Here is a 19,780-nt window from a genome sequence, read left to right as displayed (position 1 = left end):
AAGCTTGGTTCTGCCAGTAGTATCGTTCCAGTTCTACAGATGAAAGGACAGAGGCTCAGAAACTTGCCCAAGCTCACGCAACCGAGCCACAATTCAAATTTAGCGCCCTGGCTTCCTAGGCTGTGCGCCCAGTCACCCCCACCCCTGCTTCTTAGTAAGCCCTCACAGGAAACGTTCCTGCATGGCGATGAACTGTTTCATCATAATAGGAAAAAAGTGGGGGAAATCTAGATAAAAAGAAAGAAAACAGTCACTCAGAATCCCATTTATCTGTTTCTCTGGTGACTTTTCTCTACGGGCATGTGTATACGTACACATCGCCAGAGATGAAAACAGATGGTGTCTCAAAAGATATGGTCAGAGAATTCTGTCGAAAGGATAAAAAAAAAAAAAAAAAAAAAAAAAGTCCCCCGGAATCCTACTTTTATACCCCTTTAAAAACTGCATTGAAAATTATAACTCAGTTAATAACCTGGGGAAAACAGCAAGAGGGCGGGAACAGGCCGCCTTCCTCATTAAATGGGATAATCACTCGAAAGCGAGTTGCGCTGGGCTCAAGTTGTCAATGAATGACAGGCAGAATTCTGACCTCAGAGGATTAATCTAAACTCTTTACAGATTCTCCGGCGGGTGCCAGATAAGTTGAAAGGAAGGCTGCAGGGCAATAGAGCTAAATACAACCAACTCATGCCTCACCAAAATGCCATTCTCTTTCTCTGTGTCCCTCGTCATGTGTAGGTCACAGCAATATGCTATTCCAGACCGCCGTCCTGTATTTCTGTTACCTGTTTTCTTCCTTGTAGGAAGACTATGTATTTGTTGGGGAGGAAAGCAGGGAAAGACGTAGACAAGGAGGGAGGGAGGGACCCAGGGAGGAAGGTGGGGGCGCGGGGACTTCCTCAATTCGCAAACACTGTGTTCTTCTTCGTACACACGCCTTGACCTTGTGCCCTATACTGAAAGCAGGAGAATGGTAATATCGTTATGATAGAGAAAGTGATTTCTGGGGGGCACATTATATTCTCAACGCCTCTCAGTTTCTCAAGAACAAACATCTACGGTTTGTAAAGTATGTAAACGGTACGGTTCTCACTTCAAAGCCGGTGCCTCTCAGTGGCCAGCTTGCATACCAGTCTCGTCCGAGGTCGCGGCTGTATGTGCGATCCATTTTGTGTATATCAAAGTGTAAGTTTGACCCACAAGGTTTAAAGGCAGGAGGAAACTTGGGACCTTGTCTCAGCCAGTGGTTGCCAATCCTGGCTGCGTGTCAGACGCCTCTCGAAAGCTCCCAGCCTTAGGTTAATGGTGGACAGAGGCTACTGGAGGAGACCTGGCATCCCTAAGCTTTTAAGAAACTCCTCGGGAATGATATGGTAATATAGAATAAGAAATCCATATTTGGTCTTCAACCCCGTTCCTGGCTCTGGCCCAGAACTCCTACAACTTATCTTATGAAAGATAAGAGCCATGGAGATGTCTTTTGTTATTCATCACAAGCCCAGCCCCTTTTAACCACGTCTGAGTTTATGCTAATGAGGTGACTTTGGAAGGCCCCTAAGGATGGGGGCCCCGGTTGCCATGGGAACCAGCTTTGTGATTGGAAGGTTGGAACTTTCAGCCCCTTCCCCCCTCTCTGGGGAGGGGGGAGTGGTTGGATTATCGAGTTCAATCACCAATGGCCAATGGCTTAATCAATCATGCCTGAGTAATAAGGCATGCACAAAACTCCCTGAAGCACAGGGTTGGGAGAGCTGGACTGGTGAACACATGGGGGGGGGGGGGGGGCGGCGGCATGGGAGGGTGGTGTGCCCAGACAAGGCACAGAAGTTTCCCCCTCCTACTCCCTACTTCCCCGGAGCCCTCCTACCCTGCCCTCTGCATTCCTTCCATCTGGCCGCTCCTGAGTTGAATCCTTGTATAATAAACTGGCAACCTAGCAATTAAATTGTTTCCCTGAGTTCTGTGAGCCATGCTAGCAGATAACTGAACCTGAGGAGATGAGGAGGGGGGTCATGGGAATCTCTGACTTGTAGCCAAGTAGGACGGGAGCCCGTGGGTAGCCTGGGGGCCCCCTGCTTGCAACCGGCAACGGAAATCTGGTGGGACTGAGGCTTACGCCCATGGAGGCTGATGTGAACTTTAGGTGAACAGAGCGAGCACTGCGCTGACGTAAGGGACACCCACCTGCTGTCTCGGCTTAGTGGGCAGTCCCACACTTGTGATGTCAGATGTGGTGTGAGTAGTAGAGTATAAAGAAAGGAGTTCTCCCCCTTACCCTAGGAGATTCTAAAACCCCCAGAACCAGTAATAAAACTCACTTCCTCATTGTTCAGAAGAGGAAACGGGAGCCCAGAAACTTCCATGCAAATGACCGCAACCATCATCATAAAATAATAATGATGGCAGCTAAGACTTACAGCACTTGCTACGCGGCAAGCACTGAAATATGTGCTTTATTAAATCTGACACTTGTGTTGTAGGTACTGTCGTTATCCCACTTTAGAGACGTGGAGACTGAGGTCCAGAGAAGTTGAGTAGCTTGCTTAAGGTCACACGGCTGGGAGGTGGCAAAGCCAACAGTTTGATTCCAGAGTTCTTGCCCTTTGCCACTTCTTCTCATATAGTTATGTACATATTCTCTGCGTAGTGGAACCCAGCCACTTTTGATGCATTGAATTTATGGTCTTATATTGCAGGAGAAAATAAAACAGGTAAGTGTACTGTCCCATTTTAAAACTGCCCTTGTGTAGAGAAAATTCTGTGGCCTTGTATCCTTTACCAGTTTCTTGCGGAGTTCCTACGTGCTGGGTGATATGTAAATACTTCATGGACGGTCTCCTTTAACGCTCTCAGGAATTTTGTCAGGTAGGTGTTCTCATCCCCACAGGAGAGGTGAGAAAATCCGGGTTTTGAAAGTCAGATCACTCGGGTCGCCCGGATGGCTCAGGAGGTTAAGTGTCCGACTTCCGCTCAGGTCATGATCTCGAGGTTTGTGAGTTCGAGCCCTGCGTCGGGCTCTCTGCTGTCAGCGCGGAACCTGCTTCGGGTCCTCTGTCCCCCTCTCTCTCTCTGCACCCCACCCCCCGACAAATAAATGAACATAAAAAAAAAAAAAGTCAGATGACTCCTTCAGGTTACAGAGCTAGTCGGTTACCGGCAACGATTTTAACCAGGTGTGTCTGACCCAAATGCCCACCTCTTATCATTTTCACTCTGGCTTTTATCTCATCTGCTGTAGATCCTTGGCCCCTTCCGGTGGTTATGAATACCAGAAGGAGTGGGTGCTGTTCAGAGTGAACTGTATCCCCCAGTGCCTGTGACCCCATTTGGAAACAGGGTCTTTGCAAATGACCAAGTTAAGATGAGGTCAATTAGAGTGGACACCAATCCCACGTGACTGTGTCCTTATGAAAGGGGAAATCTGGACACACGGACAAACCTGCGTAGAGAGAATACCATCCAGAAGCCACCGAACGCCTGAGGCTGCCAGAAGGCAGGACAGAGACAGAGAACAGAGTCCCCCTCGCTGGTGCTCAGAAGGCGCCACGCTGCCCATGTGGTGATGCTGTGGTAACGAGGATCGTCCACGGTATGGAGGACTGTCCCCTAGCTGGGATCTCCATCACTGTGTTCATATTCTCTCCTACCTAGGCGGTCCCCCCCACCCCCCCCCGCCCACCCCGTCTCATTGTTTCTACCTTCATTTTTGTTTCTGTGGTTTTACTTTTTAATAAAAGTGAATACAATCGAAAGAAAAGACTTCTGGCCTCCAGTGCTGTGAGACAACACATTTCTGTCGCTTAAGCCACCCAGTTTGTGACACTGTCAGGGCAGCCCCAGGACACGAATACGAACGTTTTCAAAGCCAGCCTGTGGCTTCAAGCCTTGCATTTTCCTTTCACCGTAAACAGGATGGGCAGACCCCTCCCCACCCCAAGGGGAGCGGCTCACTTCCCCGATGGCACTGACCTTCATCATAGCAAGGAATGTCGCGGGTTGATATGATCACCGGCACCCCGTTTTGTGCACATCTACTCTCGGACGCCGCCTGGAACAGAACATTGGTTCTGGCATTAGGAGTCAAGTCTTTGGGGGAAAATCAGAAGTCAAGGAAGAAACTCACGGCCACAGGGCGCATCACCAAATTAAACTTAATTTAAAGGCTGTGTTTCCAGAAACCACCCAGCTTCCCATCCTGCCTCCGGGAAGCTACATAACCCATTCATCTCGGTGAGCCCCACAGACACAGGCAGGAGGGACCCCAACGTACAAACGGGACGCCCAGGCTAACTGGGGCCACTCATCTAACCAGTGGGGAACGAGAACTTAACACACCGATTCCTCACGCTGTGAGGTTAACTGCGTGCCGCTTTCCTGCACGCACAGCGCCGTCCCCAGCCGGACCTTTAGTCAACAAACTTGTCAAATGCATGAAGTTGGCCGTTTTCGGTTCCGTTCCATACCCACTCCCTCCGTCTTCACTGGAACCTCTTTCCAATTTCAGGCCACTGCCCTGACAGTTTTTCCTCTTGTTATCTCTTGCAAGTATTTTTAAAGCTTTTATGCTTACGTATATACGTGTGCGTGCATACATACGAATATACTCGGACAGAAAGAAAAATGTTACGAGAGAGAAGGTAAGTTGCTTGGTGCTATTTTAGTGATAAGACCATCTACATTATACCACTAATAGTTGGCATTAATTGGATATTGATGATGTGCTAAGTACTCTGCATGTGGTAGGGGATTTTGCTAAGCCTATTCTCTAGATTGGTAAGTGCACAGAAGAAAAGCAAAAGACTGAATGGCAGCTCCTGAAGGTGGGAACCTCCTGGGGCGGACACAGAAGGCTTTTCCCTTTCTTCATGTGTTTGTAATGGTCTCATTGTTTAAAATAAGCCTGTGGTCTTGAATCAGATCATCAACCCTCCCAAGAAATCACAAGAAAGCAGGGGCCCCTGGGTGGCTCAGTCGGTTAAGCGTCCGACTTCAGATCAGGCCGTGATCTCACGGTTCGTGAGTTCAATCCCTGTGTCGGGCTCTGTGCTGACAGTGCGCAGCCTGATCCGGATCATTGGTGACCCTCTTCTCTGCCCCTCCCTCTCCCCCCCTGCCCCTTGTTCTCAATCTCTCTCTCTCCAAATAAATAAATGAACATAAAAAAAAAGAAATCACAACAAGGAAACGTCTAACTCATGTGACGGTCTGGCCCCGAGCTCATAACTGGCATCCCCCAGGGGCAATCCTGGATGTGCCAATTTGGTTTATTTGATTTACAGAGTTTTTGTTTTCAAGTCTTTGGGAATCAGTTGCCCATCTTTAAAAATCAGCTTTCTTTCACACTGTTTTCTAACTACTAATGAAAAACCAGACTCTGGGGACATCTGGATGGTACCTGTCGGCCAGAGCCAGCCATTTCCAAATAGACCCTTGGTCTCTGTTCCTCCGGGGGCCCTGCCTGCCCCCTTCACTGACTTTTGTCACTGCTGAGCTCCTAGAGGCCAGAGGCTCCCAGACTAGGAGTCGCTTGGGAGCTTGAGAGACTCCTGATGCCTGAGGCTGATCCAGACGTTGTGTTTCGGTTGCTGGCGGTGGGGCCAGACAGCAAAGCTTTCCCAGATGACATACTACACAGGCAGGCTTGGCCCCCAGTACACAGGCACCGGAGTTTTAGCCCATTTCTCCAAATCCAGCCTCTTCTGAGCAGCGATTCTCCAACGATATTCTCAACATTAGTTCGTAGGTACTATCTGCCTCCTACAGAGGTGTCCGTGTTTAACCGGGCTCCAAGCCTTACATGGAATCGAATTCAGATTCCACTGGATGGTGGAAATGTAGGCTTTCTGCGACTGGGTCGTAGAAGATCCAAGGAGCAGTGATTGGGACTCCCTGGCCTCTGCCCTCCAGAGCAGTCTCCCGAAGGAAGGGTTCCTAAACCCGGCTCCCCACCTTGGCTACACTGGCAGCAGCTGAGACGCTCTAAAAATGTGGCTGCCTGCCCTCACTCCCACACACAGGTTCTGATTCAATTGGTCTAGGGTGCTATTCTGGCATCACAATCTTTTAATACCTCAGATGATCCCATGTGCAGCCAAGCCGGCCCGCTGCCGACCCCCCCCTGGGTTCCCCATCCCAGGCACCACTGATGTTTGGCGCCAGGTCGCTCTCTGTTGCCCGGGCTTTCCTGTACACCGTGAAGCAGCATCTCTGGACTCCACCCACTAGATCAGCAGCGGTGAGTTGCAACAATCAAAAACGTCTCCAGACATTGCCAAGTGTCCCCTGGTAGGGGCAGGCAAAATCACCCACAGTTGAGAACCACCTGCGAGTAGGTACAAAATGAGCCCCATGGGATGCACCTTGGAGGTCCTTAAAGACGCAGGTTGCATAGGCTCCCGGCCTTGCAGTCTTGGATTCAGTAAGCCTGGGGGAGGAGGCGGGGCTTAGGTGGAGTCCGCCATCTTGAACAAGCTCCTTGACGGATTCTGGAGGTTTGACTCCGACTGAACTTGAATACAACTGTTCCATGGGAATATCAGCACATCATCCTCATCAATACTGTCTGTGTGATGAGCTCTGAACAGGCCATTTATTTTGCCATCGTTCCCAAATCCACCTGCTAGTGGCGAATCACCCGGTGAGCATAGCTACCTACCTTGTTAGTGTCTATCTCTGATTCATTCTCTTGGTCTTCGACTCTTTGTGGGACGCTCATTTGGTTGCCCATTACTCCTGCAATAGAGAGAGAGAGAGAGAGGGAGAAATTAAAACCCAAGACAAACAAAAACCTTCTTCCCACCTCTAAAGTTAAGGCAGCAGAGACTTGACAAGCTACTCTGGATGTGTCAACATAAGCCCAAGTTAGGTCAATTGCTTATATTTATTTTGAGGGATGAGAAGCGGTTTGGGACTTATATATTCAACAGAATTTAAGTCAAATGCAGCTCCAATTTTCAACTGCATTTCATTGCTGAGAGGAGATGTTTATCATCATGAAAAGTGTATTCAGTCCAGATAACATTTTCTTCCCTCTGAGCCCATCACAGCTGTTGCATCGAGGAGATTTTAGAAAGAGGATAATTAAAATAATACTTAGAATTTTTAGTATTCTCTGATCCTCAAACGAAATTAGATCCTTTGGTAAAACCTCTCGTAGCACTGGTGGTGTTTGGGTTTTGTTTTTGTTTTTTTTTTTTCCCATAACACTTAGTGCTACTTGTAATTATTTATTTGGCTGTGTTTTCATTCATTCATTGACTCAACAAGTAGGTACTGAGCACTAACTCTACACCTTACGCTGTGCCAGTCATGAGGGCTAGGACTGTGTATTAAACAGACTAGGCCCCCTGACTTCACGGAGCTAAAGTCTTGTGGGTAGATAATAAAAAGACAATAAATCCATAAGCCAGGCCATTTCCGATAGCTCAAGGCAGCATGGCACAGTGGTTAGGAGCAGGAGCCCGAAGCAAGACAACCTGGCCTTGAACCCTCTCCCTGCCTCTCCTCGCTGTGTGTCCTTGCATGGGTTAATTAGGCTCTCTGTGCCTCATAGACCTGCTACGAGGACTTGACGATTAATGCTTGTGAAATGTTTAGAACACTGTCTGGCTCAGAGTAAGTAATATCTCAGTGTTTCTTCAACCCAAACACGCGGGGTTCAATGCCTTGAATAAAAGTAAACTGGTAATATAACAGGGGCCAGGGTGGGGGGGGGGTGGTGCAGGAGGTGGCCATGCTACGTACGATGGTTCTCGAATGCAGTAACAATGGGTCCAGCCTGGGAGGGCAAAACAGAACACTTAGCTTCTGTCTCTCTTCCCCCAACAAATTGTAAGCGCCATGAGGCCAGAGACCATCGGTCTTCAGCCGTTGTTGTATCTTCTTCTTTAAAATTGTTTTTAATATTTCTTTACTTCTGAGGGGGGGGGGGAGCACGAGCGGGGGAGGGGCAGAGAGAGAGGGAGACACAGAATCGGACGCCGGCTCCAGGCTCTGAGCTGTCAGCGCGGAGCCCGATGCGGGGCTCGAACCCACGAACCGCGAGATCATGACCTATGCCGAGGTTGGATGCTTAACCGACTGAGCCACGCAGGCGCCCCCCTCCCCCCCGTCCCCATCGTTGTGTCTTCTGCATTCACCATGGTGTTTGCATTGATCAGATGCTAATTTATTACTTACTGGTTGGATGGAGGGAATAATCATTGATAACTACCTCTCACCCGGCAGGTGCCGCTCCTACCATTAACTGAGCCTTGTTTTAGTAATAATGATAAAGGTCAACAATTATGTAGCATGTTCTCAGTTCCCAGCACCGTGTTCCAAATGCACTCCCTGTCTGGTTCTATTGAACCCTGCAGCACCCCTGTGAAGTGGGTGTTCTCATCACCTCCTTCTAGATATGAGGAGGCTGAGTCACAAGAAGACTGCATTACTTTCCAAAGGTCACCCAGTTAATGATGGCGGGGGCAAGATTCAAACACAGGCCGCCCGTGCTGCTAACCACCGGGATGTTCCGCATATTATTTTCTCCCTCCTTCGAAAGGAGGGAATGAGTTCTCCACCACTCACCCAGGACAGACATCCGGAATGCGGCCAAGTGAGGGTCTGACCCGGACTATGCCTGCTCTCAGAAGTAGGGCTCTTTCAGACATTCCGAACACGTGCTGCCTTGCTACCTAAAAGTTTCTTTTTCACAAGCAGAATAATGTATGTTGGATGCGCTGCCTCATCAGCTTTTGGTGGCTTTCAGAATAAGAGCCGGGACTTTTTTTTCATTTCTGGTTGAAAACAGCCAGTGCATCTCCAAGGATTCCCATGGGCTTCTGGCCCATGGTATGAGGTTCCCTGCCATGGGAATAGACACATTGAGTCATTAGAAATTTCGGAGGCCAAAAAAGGGCCATAGATCTGACCACCTGCTCTCTTGGGGGAGTTTGGTAGTAACAGAATCTGGGGGTTTTATGTTTTCTAATCATACCGGGTAATAAGGCTGAGCGATGCTAAAACCTACAGGATGTTAGGTTATTTTGCAACATTTCCTGTTTATAAAATCCATGATGCACATACTTATAATGGACTGTCACTTCCATCTATAAACGGGACATAATGGTTATAATATTGAAGCCTCAAGACTGGGGTTGGCAGACAACAGCTGTGGGGCCAGTCCAGCCTGCCGCCTGTTTTTACTGTGGCCAGTGTGCTAAGAACGGGCTTTACATTTATAAGTGGCTGGAAAGGGGCACCTGGGTGGCTCAGTCGGTTAAGCATCCAACTTCAGCTCAGGTCATGATCTTGAAGTTTGTGAGTTCAAGCCCCATGTCGGGCTTTGTGCTGACAGTTCAGAGTCTAGAGCCGGCTTCAGATCCTGTGTCTCCCTCTCTCTCTGCCCCTCTCCTGCTCCTGCTCTGTTTCTCTCTCTCTCTCTCTCTCTCTCTCTCTCAAAAGTAAAATGAACATTAAAAAAATTTGTAAGTGGCTGGAAAAAAGATCAGGAGAAGAATCACAGATCGCGATACATGAAAATTACATGAAATGCAAATTTTGGTATCCATAAGTACAATTTTACTGGAAGGCAGCCATGCCCATTCATTCATGTTTGGTCTCCATGTGGCTGCTTTCATGCTTACAAAGACAGAGTTGTACAGTTGCAAGAGACTCTATGGCCTGAAAAGTCCAAGATAGGCCCTTTCTGGAAAGTTCATCAACCGCTGTTGGAGATATATACTGAGTAGTGTATATACCTAGTTTGCAAAAAAGGGGGGAGAGGCAGCTGAGAGACAAATGTTGCCGGTAGTAAGACTGACCAGGAGTTGAACCTGCTGTATATAAACATAATGACAGCTCTAACAACCAAAGATGATAAAATAGTAACAACAACAACAACGGCAACAGATCTGGTGAGTGATTACCATGTGTTGAGAAACTGTTCAAAGGGCTTGACTTGTAGTAAACTCATTGAGTCACTGCAGCAAATCAGCAAGGCAGTGGCAACATCATCCCGATTTTGCAGATTACGTCACCACCGGAATCCGGCTTTCCACAGAATTGAAAAGCGATTCACCAATGGGTTTGCAAACGTGTAAAGCTCTCGTTGTTCAGTTCGGACTTCGTTTGGGGGCTACTTTCAAAAGATGTTCGAGGGTTACGAGAAAGCCTGTGGGCTGGGAGACGTGTGATGTGAGTGGGCAGGAGAACCTTTTCGTCCCGTGGAGCTGGGGTTCCATTTTCCTGATCATTGCGCGTTGGGAGTAGCCTCTTGGCGGATTCAGGGCCGAGTGGACCAAAAGAAGCACACTGCACTCGCCCGTCTTTTGCAGGGACTACCTAGATTCGGGTAACATTGCTTCCCAGCCACAGTTATAACACAGGTGTCGTGAAATCGTTCCTGCTCTTCCTTCATATTTTGCAAAGAGCAGGATTTACGTGGGACAAAACCAAAAGGTCCCTGCCACCTATTGGCCAGCGTTGGTATCAACGGAAATGAATGCGTTCGGCCGGCCCACAGGGCGAGGTCAGAATGTTTGGGGAGGTCCAGGGAAACAGTATCACAGTTAGCAATTACATCCTCTGTTGACGGTTGGCAGGAGACTGGCAAGTCCTCTCATGCCCCGGAGATAGTACATCTAATAAAACAATAATGATAGTCATATCTGATGTGTACGGAGAGCTTGCCATGTGGCTGCCCAGTGCTGAGCATTCTGGGACACAGGATAAGAAGGCGAGTCACCCGGCGCCCCTGGCTCGGTTGGTTAACCATCCGACTCGACTCTTGGTTTCGGCTCAGGTCACGATCGCACGGTTCGTGAGATCGAGCCCCACGTCGGGCTCTGCGCTGACTGTGGAGCCTGCTTGGGGTTCTCTCTTTCCCTCTCTCTCTCTGCCCCTCCCATGTGCACTCTCTCTGTCTCTCAAAATAAATAAATAAACTTTAAAAACAAAAGAAAACAAATACCATGATGGTGAGAGTCAATCTGGGCTGTCCTGGGAAAGAAGGTGCTCGGGGGTACAGGACTTTTGTGCTAAAACTAGGGAAGCCCTTGGCAAACCAGGCTGAGCTGATCTCCCTCTCCCTCTAACCCCACTCAAGGAGTCTGTGAGGCAAGGACTCTTTACCCCCAGTTAACGGACGGCCACACTGAGGCTCTCGATGGTTCAGACAATAATTCCTGTCCGTGATGGAGTTTTCTCTGGTCTCCCACAAACGAGAAAGATCAATCAGATCAAGAGTTTTTCATCAAGAACACTGTATTCATTTGAAAGAGCCAGATTTGGGGCGCCTGGGTAGCTCAGTTGGGTGAGCGTCCGACTTCGGCTCAGGTCATGATCTCACAGCTCGTGAGTTTGAGCCCCGCGTCGGGCTCCGTGCTGACAGCTCGGAGCCTGGAGCCTGCTTCGGATTCTGTGTCTCCCTCTGTCTCTGCCCCTAACCCACTCACATTCTGTCTCTGTCTCTCTCAAAAATAAATAAACATTTAAAAAAAAAAGAAAGAGCCAGATTTTACTTTGGGGGAAAAAAAAAGAAAGAAAGAAAGTTTGAAGGTGACGCCCTTTCTTTCATGAACCAATAGTGTTAGTTGTTTTGTTTTTAATGACCTAATCTGACATTGAACACAAGCCAGGCCATGTGGCAAGGCGTTTTGTTTTTGAAAACGAACTCATGCTTGAGGCCTTAGCATTTGAGAGCACGGCGTCAGTCTTCGCTTGGGGGTCATCCAGATGCGAAAGCCCTTTAGCTTCTCCACGTCTGGCTGTGTCCGTGAGGCCAGGCCTCAAGCTGGGTTGCACATTAGAACCGGTGGGCACAGGGCAACCGGGGGCGGATTTAAACCCCTGGGGCCCAGGCCCCAGCTGGACCGGTGCCCTCAGACTCTCCACAGTGGGGTCTGGGCACCGGTACCTTTTCAGGATCTTCAGGTGATTTCCGTGGCAGCCGAGGTCACTGGTTTGGATATTTGGGGGGCCCCTGGCCCCTGGATGCTGCCTGTCACAGGGATTCTCAGAGGAAGGCCCTGTGCTTCAGGCCCCACAAACCATCATCAGCCCAGGCGTCTGGAAACCTCCCCACCTCGTCAGGGCGCTCTTCGAGGGTCTTGTGTTTTGTTAGCCTGCAGATGCAGGGCAACCGGAGTCTCCAGCTGTCCTTCCCCGAGAAGGGGTGTGCAGGGCACGGTGGCCCCGGCCAGGCTCCCCCTCCCAGGCGGCTGTTGAGAAGTGAGGAGCAAGGCCCCCAGGGAGGAGGGGGAAGGGTGGCCTGAGCGGGCAGTAATCTCTGCCCCCTGCTCGCCTGGGCACTGCGGCCTGCCCCTGAGGGGAAACCCTCTGGCGCGAGCCAGGCCTCCATACATCTCATAGTTGCGAGGTTTGGGGCAAGGCACCGGGCCTTCTGAATGCATTTTCCTTGTGGGAAATGACGGTCTTCCTAGTGGGAACAACCATCAGCAGGCTTGGAGAGTTTTCTTTAAAAAAAAAAATTTTTTTTAATGTTTATTTATTTTTGAGAGAGAGACAGACAGACAGACTGTGAGCCGGGGAGGGGCAGGGAGAGAGGGAGACAGAATCGGAAGCAGGCTCCGGGCTCTGAGCCATCAGCACAGAGCCCGACGCGGGGCTCGAACTCACGGACCGCGAGATCATGACCTGAGCCGAGGTCGGACGCTCCACCGACGGAGCCACCCAGGCGCCCCAAGCTTGGAGAGTTTTCCATGCGCCTCGCGCTCCCAATCTGCGTGTATTGACTCCCCGGGTCCCTGCAACAGCCCTCTGGGTTGGACGCTATTCTGCCCTCAATCTTCTGCTGAGAAACTGAGGACAGAGAGGCTGTGGCACTTCCCCCAGCAGCCCTTGCTCTCCCCAGTTTTGCGGGGAAGGTTCGACGAGGGAGGTGTGTGCCCGGCACAGAGCAGGCACCCGACAAGGGGAGAGAGGGAGAGGTACGTACATACCCAAGGGCTGGGGTGTTTGGTCCTAATTCCCAGGACTCTATGTTTGTATTTCGCCTATGGGAGCTGCTGAGACTTCTTGGTTATATGCAAAGGTTCGCTTGAGAAATAGGCTTCTCTTGGTTTCTCAGAATAACTGGTGAGCAGTGTTTCTAGAACGGGGCGGGGGGCTGTGCTGCCCTCCAGGTCGCAGCTCAGGGCGGGGGCGAGGGCGGGGCTGCTACTGGCGCCCAGGGGGTGGAGACCAGAGATGTTGCTGAACATCCTGTGGAGCACAGGACGGCCCCCAGCAGAGAGTGATCTGGCCCCAAACGTCACCAGTGTGGAGGATGAGGCATCCCGCTCTGGCGGGGGGACTTAGCCTTCTCCTCTTGCTTGTGGCCCAGCGTCCCTGCCGACCTCAGTCCCAATGGTGAGACGGTAAACGCTCCGTCCTGCGTTCACGTCCCGGCTCACGCCCGCTGTCTGCCTTAGCTCCTGCTCTGTGGGGGTGAGGCGGGGAGGAAAGATCGTGACACATTCGTCCTCCTCACTCTCGGGCGAAGATCAAAAGGGTTCAGTCCACATGGTGTTTAGCCCAGCGGCTGGTGTATACCCTTTAGGGACTGAAGATCAGCCATTATTATACGGGGCAAATAAAGTGTGCCATGTCTTTGTAAAAATGACACCTCATACTTCTCCGGTCCCTACTCTACGCTGAACACAGCTCTGAGTGTTTTCCTATATTGATGTATCACGTCCGAAATAGAACCCCCGAGGCGGGCAGGCCGGTGTTTTCGTTGTCCCATTTTATAGACGCAGAAACTTCATGCACACCTTCTTTGCCCACGATCATGCTATGGCCTGAACTGTTGCCCCCTCCAAAGTCACATGGCGAGGCCCTGACTCCCCCTGGGTCTGTGTTTGGAGATGGGGTCTCTGAGGAAGCAATTAAGGTCGGAGGAGGTTAGCGGGGCGGGGCCCCGAACTCAGAGGATTAATGTCCTCGGAACAGCAGACACCGAGAGAGAGCGAGCGCTCTCTCCACCGTGCGAGGACAGGGCGAGAGGACGGTGGCGCGAGAGAGCCAAGGAGAGAGTTCCCGCCAGAACCAGAGTCTGCCAGGACCTTCATCATGGACTTCTCGCCTCTGGAACTGTGCGAATGGCATTTTTGTTACGGCAGCACGAGCTGACTGATACAGATTACGTGCTGGTAAGGGGCTGAAGCAGGCTTTACCCCTCGGTAGCCTGGTACCACAGTTCAAACTCTTAACTTCCTATTTCTCACCTTCTACTGTGTCCTCTGCCCTAGAAGTTATGCTTTTATCTCATTAAATATTTATATGCAACGTAATACGACACAGAATATGAAATATCGCCTGTCTGTTTTTGCGACAAGACATCAAAATCATAACTGGTCAAGGAATGTCGTCTGCTCTAAAGTCAAGGCATATTTTAGGACGAATGCAAAATTGAAGGGTCATCAAGTATCTTTGTGCAGAGATTTAGCACAAGGGCTTGGCAGTAGTCAGGTGAGAAAATGTTAGTCCTTACTGATACTATTTCTCTCTCTCTCTCTTTTTTTAATTTTTAAGTGTTTATTCACTTTCGAGAGAGAGAGAGACACACAGAGTGCGAGCAGGGCAGGGGCAGAGCGAGAGGGAGACACGGAACCCGAAACAGGATCCAGGCTCTGAGAGATCATGACCTGAGCTGAAGTCAGATGCTTAGTTGACTGAGCCACCCCGGCGCCCTCTATTTATTTCTCTTATTAATGTCACGATCCCATTGGCTCTGTGTTCTGACCCATGCGTGAAACAGCCACACCGGAAGCTGCCCCTGGACGCCTCCCTCGTTTTTCACACCGATGACTGGTGTTCGCGTCACCTCGGGTTAGTTACAGGTTAACAAGTCCTGCTCCGGGGAACGGATTAAACACAAAACACAGTGCAGCTGCCCCGGAGAGAGCGTTTCTGAAGCCGCCCGGCCAGCAAGCAGCTAAATGACAGTCAGGTGGAAAGGGCAGGTCCTCGACGGCGGAATGGTGACAGAATTAGTCACCAAGTAAGCAGAAACACCTTTGATCAATGCCATGGAATGCAGGCAAGGAGGTGGGGCCTCCTCACTGCCCCGGCAAGGGCAGGGCCCACACAGCCATCTGGCACACCCAGCGGAACAAGCCTTCCGGCCCCCACCTCCGAGGGCGAGATCAGTATGAGTAAAGAGACCAGACCTGCTCGGCCAGGTGCCGTGACCCTGCATCTCCCTGTGGCCCCCAGCACAGTGCTGGGAAGGGGAGATACTCTGAGGGCGTCCATGTGCAGTGGTACAGGCTGCCTACGTCACAAGGGGGCACGTGAGGACTGAAAATCAGCCTTCGCTGTGCTCCCCAAGCCCCGTTCTCCAGTATGGGACCACGTGGGCACAGGGGGAGACGTGCCTTTATCAAAACTGCACTGGGGGTTTCAGGAATGCTTGGCAATTGACGTCTTCCTGTCAGAACACTCAGTTACGTTTGTACAAATGGTTGATGTTCCGGAAGGCTTAGAGCTTACTATCTCCTTCTTAGTGTTGCAGCAGACATCTTTAAGCTACTAGCGTAGCGGGTAGCATCATCTGAAGGCTTACTCGGAGCCAGGCAGGGCCAAGATTAGGGTAAGGCAAGGGAGGCACACAGGTGCCAAACACAAGGAGGCATGGGAGGTCTGGGCAGGTGCAGAATCCGCACTCGGGAATGAGCACCCGCCCTGGATTTTGCCCCGGGTGCCTCGCTTGCTTCCCGCTAGTCCTGGTCCTAGGGCCAGGACCTTTCCTTCTATTGTGTCCGTTTTTCCTCGCAGCATCCCATCACTCCTCCATTGCAGAGATGGAGAGACTGAGGCTCCGTGATGCAGTCCCCTGCCGCCTAGAATGCAAACTCCACGAGGGCAGATGCCTCCTTGTCCTGCCCATCTTTAATTGGCGCTGGTGATTAAATGCGTAAGAGGAGTCATGACACCCCCCATCCCCCCCCTCAGAAAGCTGCAAAGAGGCAAAGCTGGGGGCAAACCTGGTTCCAGTGACTCGGGCTCCTCACGTCCTTTACCTCGCCCAGCGCTGCTGCGCAGAGGTGACAGAAGCCGCCAACAGTGCCGCGATCAGCAAACGTGTCACTCCGGCGAGACAGATGAGCCTGCGTGGAGCAGGGTCCTCGGCCCTCCCGGGCCCCTTTCCCTCCCTCCCTGTGAGCACCCGCCATCGTGGGAAACCAGCCAGGATGCTTGCTTTCCAGAAGCACATGCCTTCTTGGGAAAAAGACAGCCCTTCGCAAGTTTGAGAAATCTTGGGAAAAAAGCCTCCTCCCGAGGAGGACCTGACATCACAGCGTTTAAATAACCACAACGATGCCATTACTGATCCTATCTTTACTTAACATGCTGTTGTTTTGTTCACCGTGGGTGCTTTGGCATGAATTTAAAACAATTTTAAATCGTGCTTTAAAGCGGAATTTATCCTGATGACTGAGAGTTTTGGTGTCTCTTAAATTCTGCACCCATACGAGTGCCTCACTCAAATCCCGAACGGCTTGGGTCTCAGTTCCGTTCGGTGAGACCTGGGAAGAGGTCCCTCCCTCATCTCCTGAATTGTAAAATCAAGACGATGACGGCAGCAGAAGTGAGAGCCAGTGTTGATTTCAAGGGCGTAAGTGTCCGTGAAATCAGTCTCAGCCCTCACAAAGTTCGCTTGGATCGCGGTAATATGTGCCCATTTTACAGATGAGGAAATGAAGCCCAGAGAGGTAAGTAAGCTGCCCCAGGGCACCCGAGGCAGGAAGGAGCTGCACAGAGTAATGCCGACTGTTGGAGTCCGACAGCTGGGATTTGAATCCAGCATTTACCTCGAAGGATCGTTCCGAATGTTAAATAACACAATTCATGTAAAGAGCCAGGTTCACACAAGGAGTCCTTCTCCCCGTCTGCTCCACTTCCTTAGACAATGCCCCTTGGCACAGACTCAAAGCCAGCTTTACCTGGGCGGGGGGGGGGGGGGGGGACTCTTGTCCTGCCAGTAGTCCCCGAATCACATAGCATACCCCTCCATTCGCTGGTTTTTCACCCCAAGTCTTAACTCGAAATGGCCCTCAATCATTCCACGCACATTGGAGCTATGGCTTCGTACCTGACACCGCCTACATTGTCATCTAATCCTTCTAGAACCCCTTGAGGTAAGGCTATCTTTGGGTCCATTTTGCAGAAGGTGAAACTGAGGCTCACGCATACCCAAGCCCGCACAGGGAATCAGTGGCAGAGCTGGGGTGAAACTCAATCCTCTCTGACGCCCAGCTTCTACATTTCACTGCCTGCCCCAAACAACGAGCCCCATGCCCTGCTGGAAGGACCTGGAAGCCGTTACCTGTCGAGTCCCCGGTGGGAGTGTCTTCAATCCCCTGGTGTCACCTGGAGATGCTTCTAGAAGCTCAGCGCGCCTTGTCTCCAGCTGGTGCTGCCTGGTGCCAGGCGGTCAACTGAGCCCGGCTCCCTGCCCTTTGCCTCCTGGTCCGGAGCCTGCTGGCTGAATACACATAGCAGGGCAAACACACAAGTCCGGGTGGGGCCCTCCTCTCCGGTGATCTGATCGGCCTAGAGAAGCAGGTTCTCTTCCTGGATCCGGGGGCTGTTCTCGCCTCGCCAATAAAAACCCAGCACCTGATTCCTCTCGCACTAATGCCTGCAGGGCACTCCGAGCATCCTGCCCGGGCCCCTCACCCACTGCAGCTGCTCACGTCCACCCGGGTCGCTAACTCCCTTCCCTGGTAACCACGGGCCACGGTCAGAGCAGGGAAAACACGTTGTGTAAGGCTTTGCAGTTCTGTCTGCCTTTCACCTTCATTTATTCTAGAACACCACCTGCAACACCACCTCACCAGCCTAATTGGAAGGAAATAGCATCTCACCCACTGCCCCCCAAACATCACTCCCAGAGGGCGTAGGACACAGGAAAGCAGGTAATCTAAGGGTGGCTGATGGCTCTGAAGACAGCCTGTGGCATCGGAAAGGGCGTTTCTTTTTCTCCGCAGGTTAGAAATTTAAGACAGCCTGCTTAATTTATTTCATTTCCACAATGATATCTATTAAAGCTTCTCACAAGGACATATGCAGCCCAGTATGGGAGCGTAAGTTAAAAATAGCAAATGAAGATAGGAAAATAAGAGTGGGTACGTCCGAGGAACCAGGATAGTAAATAAATATGCACGCGGATTTACAGACTTGCTGCGATGGCTTCACAGATATGGCTTTGAGCTTCCTAACAGCCAATGCAAAAAGAGAAACATGGTAAATACTATTCGGCATTCTTGAGAAAACATTCGGGAGAAATGCAAACTAGTAATTATTGTGGCTTTATTCATTAATATGCTCATCTAAGTACTCATCGTGAATACTTGTTGAACACTAGGCTATATATAGGCCTGGGTTAAGAATGCAGAAGAAAAGAAACCCTGTCCCCGCCCTCCCTGGGCTCACTGTAATTGAACACGGAGTCCTACAAATAAACATAGAATTACAGAGTGTGATCCTCATTATGAAACAAAGCCCAGGCTGCTAAGAGAGAGAAGCAGGGAGAGCCAGAGAAAGCCCCTTTCAGAGAGCAACATTTAAGGGACAAACATACTATTGAAACAGATACTGAATTCACAATTGGATTCACCACAGTGAGGGCTGGAAACAGGATTCTAGCTCAGCGCTCTATCTTTAAATCTGGAATGTCATAAATCTAATTATTAAGCATTTGTCACGCACACACGCTGTGCCAACGAAATCACAGAGGCCGTCTGGCCCGGGGGCTCAAGAGCTTGGGTTCAGATCGCAACACTGACTGACCGGCTACGTGACGGGAGCAGCCACTTTGCCCCCTGTCTCTGCTGCCCCCCCTTGGCTGTGAGCAGCGTTGTGGTTGTCTTTGCATCCCCCACTCCCAGCACTCTGCAAAACGAGATGGCCATCTTCCTGCCACAGGGTGGGTGCTCGACAAGCGCTTCTTGATTGGACCGGCTCACTCTTAACAGTTGTGACGGTGACTGCCATGTGGATGGATTTTACTCTTTAGGGATTTGAGCCACTCAGGCTCAAGTAATATTCCATTGTATACAAATACGACATCTTCTTTATCCATTCAGCAGTCAATGGACATTTGGGCTCTTTCCATACTTTGGCTACTGTTGATCGTGCTGCTATAAACATGGGGGTGCATGTGCCCCTTTGAGACAGCACATCTGTATCCCTTGGATACATGCCTAGTAGTGCAATTGCTGGGTCGTAGGGTAGTTCCATTTTTAGTTTTTTGAGGAATCTCCACACTGTTTTCCAGAGTGGCCGCACCAGTTTGCATTCCCACCAGCAGTGCAAAAGAGATCCTCTCTCTCCGCATCCTCGCCAACATCTGTTGTTGCTTGCGTTGTTAATGTTGGCCATTCTGACAGATGTGAGGTGGTATCTCATTGTGGTTTTGATTTGTCTTTCCCTGATGATGAGTGATGTTGAGCATTTTTTCATGTGGATGCCTTCTTTGGAGAAGTGTCTATTCATGTTTTTTGCCCATTTCTTCACTGGATTATTTGTTTTTTGGGTGTTGAGTTTGCTAAGTTCTTTATAGATTTTGGAAACCATCCCTTTATCTGATATGTCGTTTGCAAATATCTTCTCCCATCCCATCGGTTGCCTTTTAGTTTTGCCGATTGTTTCCTTCGCTGTGCAGAAGGTTTTTATTTTGATGAGGTCCTGTAGTTCATTTTTGCTTTTGTTTCCCTTGCCTCCGGAGACGTGTTGAGTACGAAGTTGCTGCGGCCGAGGTCAAAGAGGTTTTTCCCTGCTCTCTCCTCTAGGA

General features: G+C 50.4%; 1 protein-coding gene across 1 annotated transcript in view; it reads right to left on the bottom strand.

Moving 5' to 3' along the window:
• Positions 1 to 17,431, bottom strand: part of BCAS1 (brain enriched myelin associated protein 1) — a 101,550-nt gene extending 84,119 nt beyond the window's left edge. The window contains exons 1-3 of the mRNA XM_042930628.1: positions 17,312 to 17,431; positions 6,656 to 6,732; positions 3,970 to 4,036 (exon numbers count right to left, since the gene is read on the bottom strand). Of these exons, the coding sequence (XP_042786562.1) occupies positions 3,970 to 4,036; positions 6,656 to 6,727 (139 nt within the window). The 5' untranslated portion in view covers positions 6,728 to 6,732; positions 17,312 to 17,431. The remainder of the gene's footprint in view (positions 1 to 3,969; positions 4,037 to 6,655; positions 6,733 to 17,311) is intronic.
• Between the last annotated feature and the right edge of the window lie 2,349 nt (positions 17,432 to 19,780).

Source organism: Panthera leo, chromosome A3 (genome assembly GCF_018350215.1).
Source record: "Panthera leo isolate Ple1 chromosome A3, P.leo_Ple1_pat1.1, whole genome shotgun sequence".
Lineage (NCBI taxonomy): Eukaryota > Metazoa > Chordata > Mammalia > Carnivora > Felidae > Panthera > Panthera leo.
Note: the sequence above shows the minus strand (reverse complement) of the source record. Positions and strands in the feature narration are given on the sequence as shown.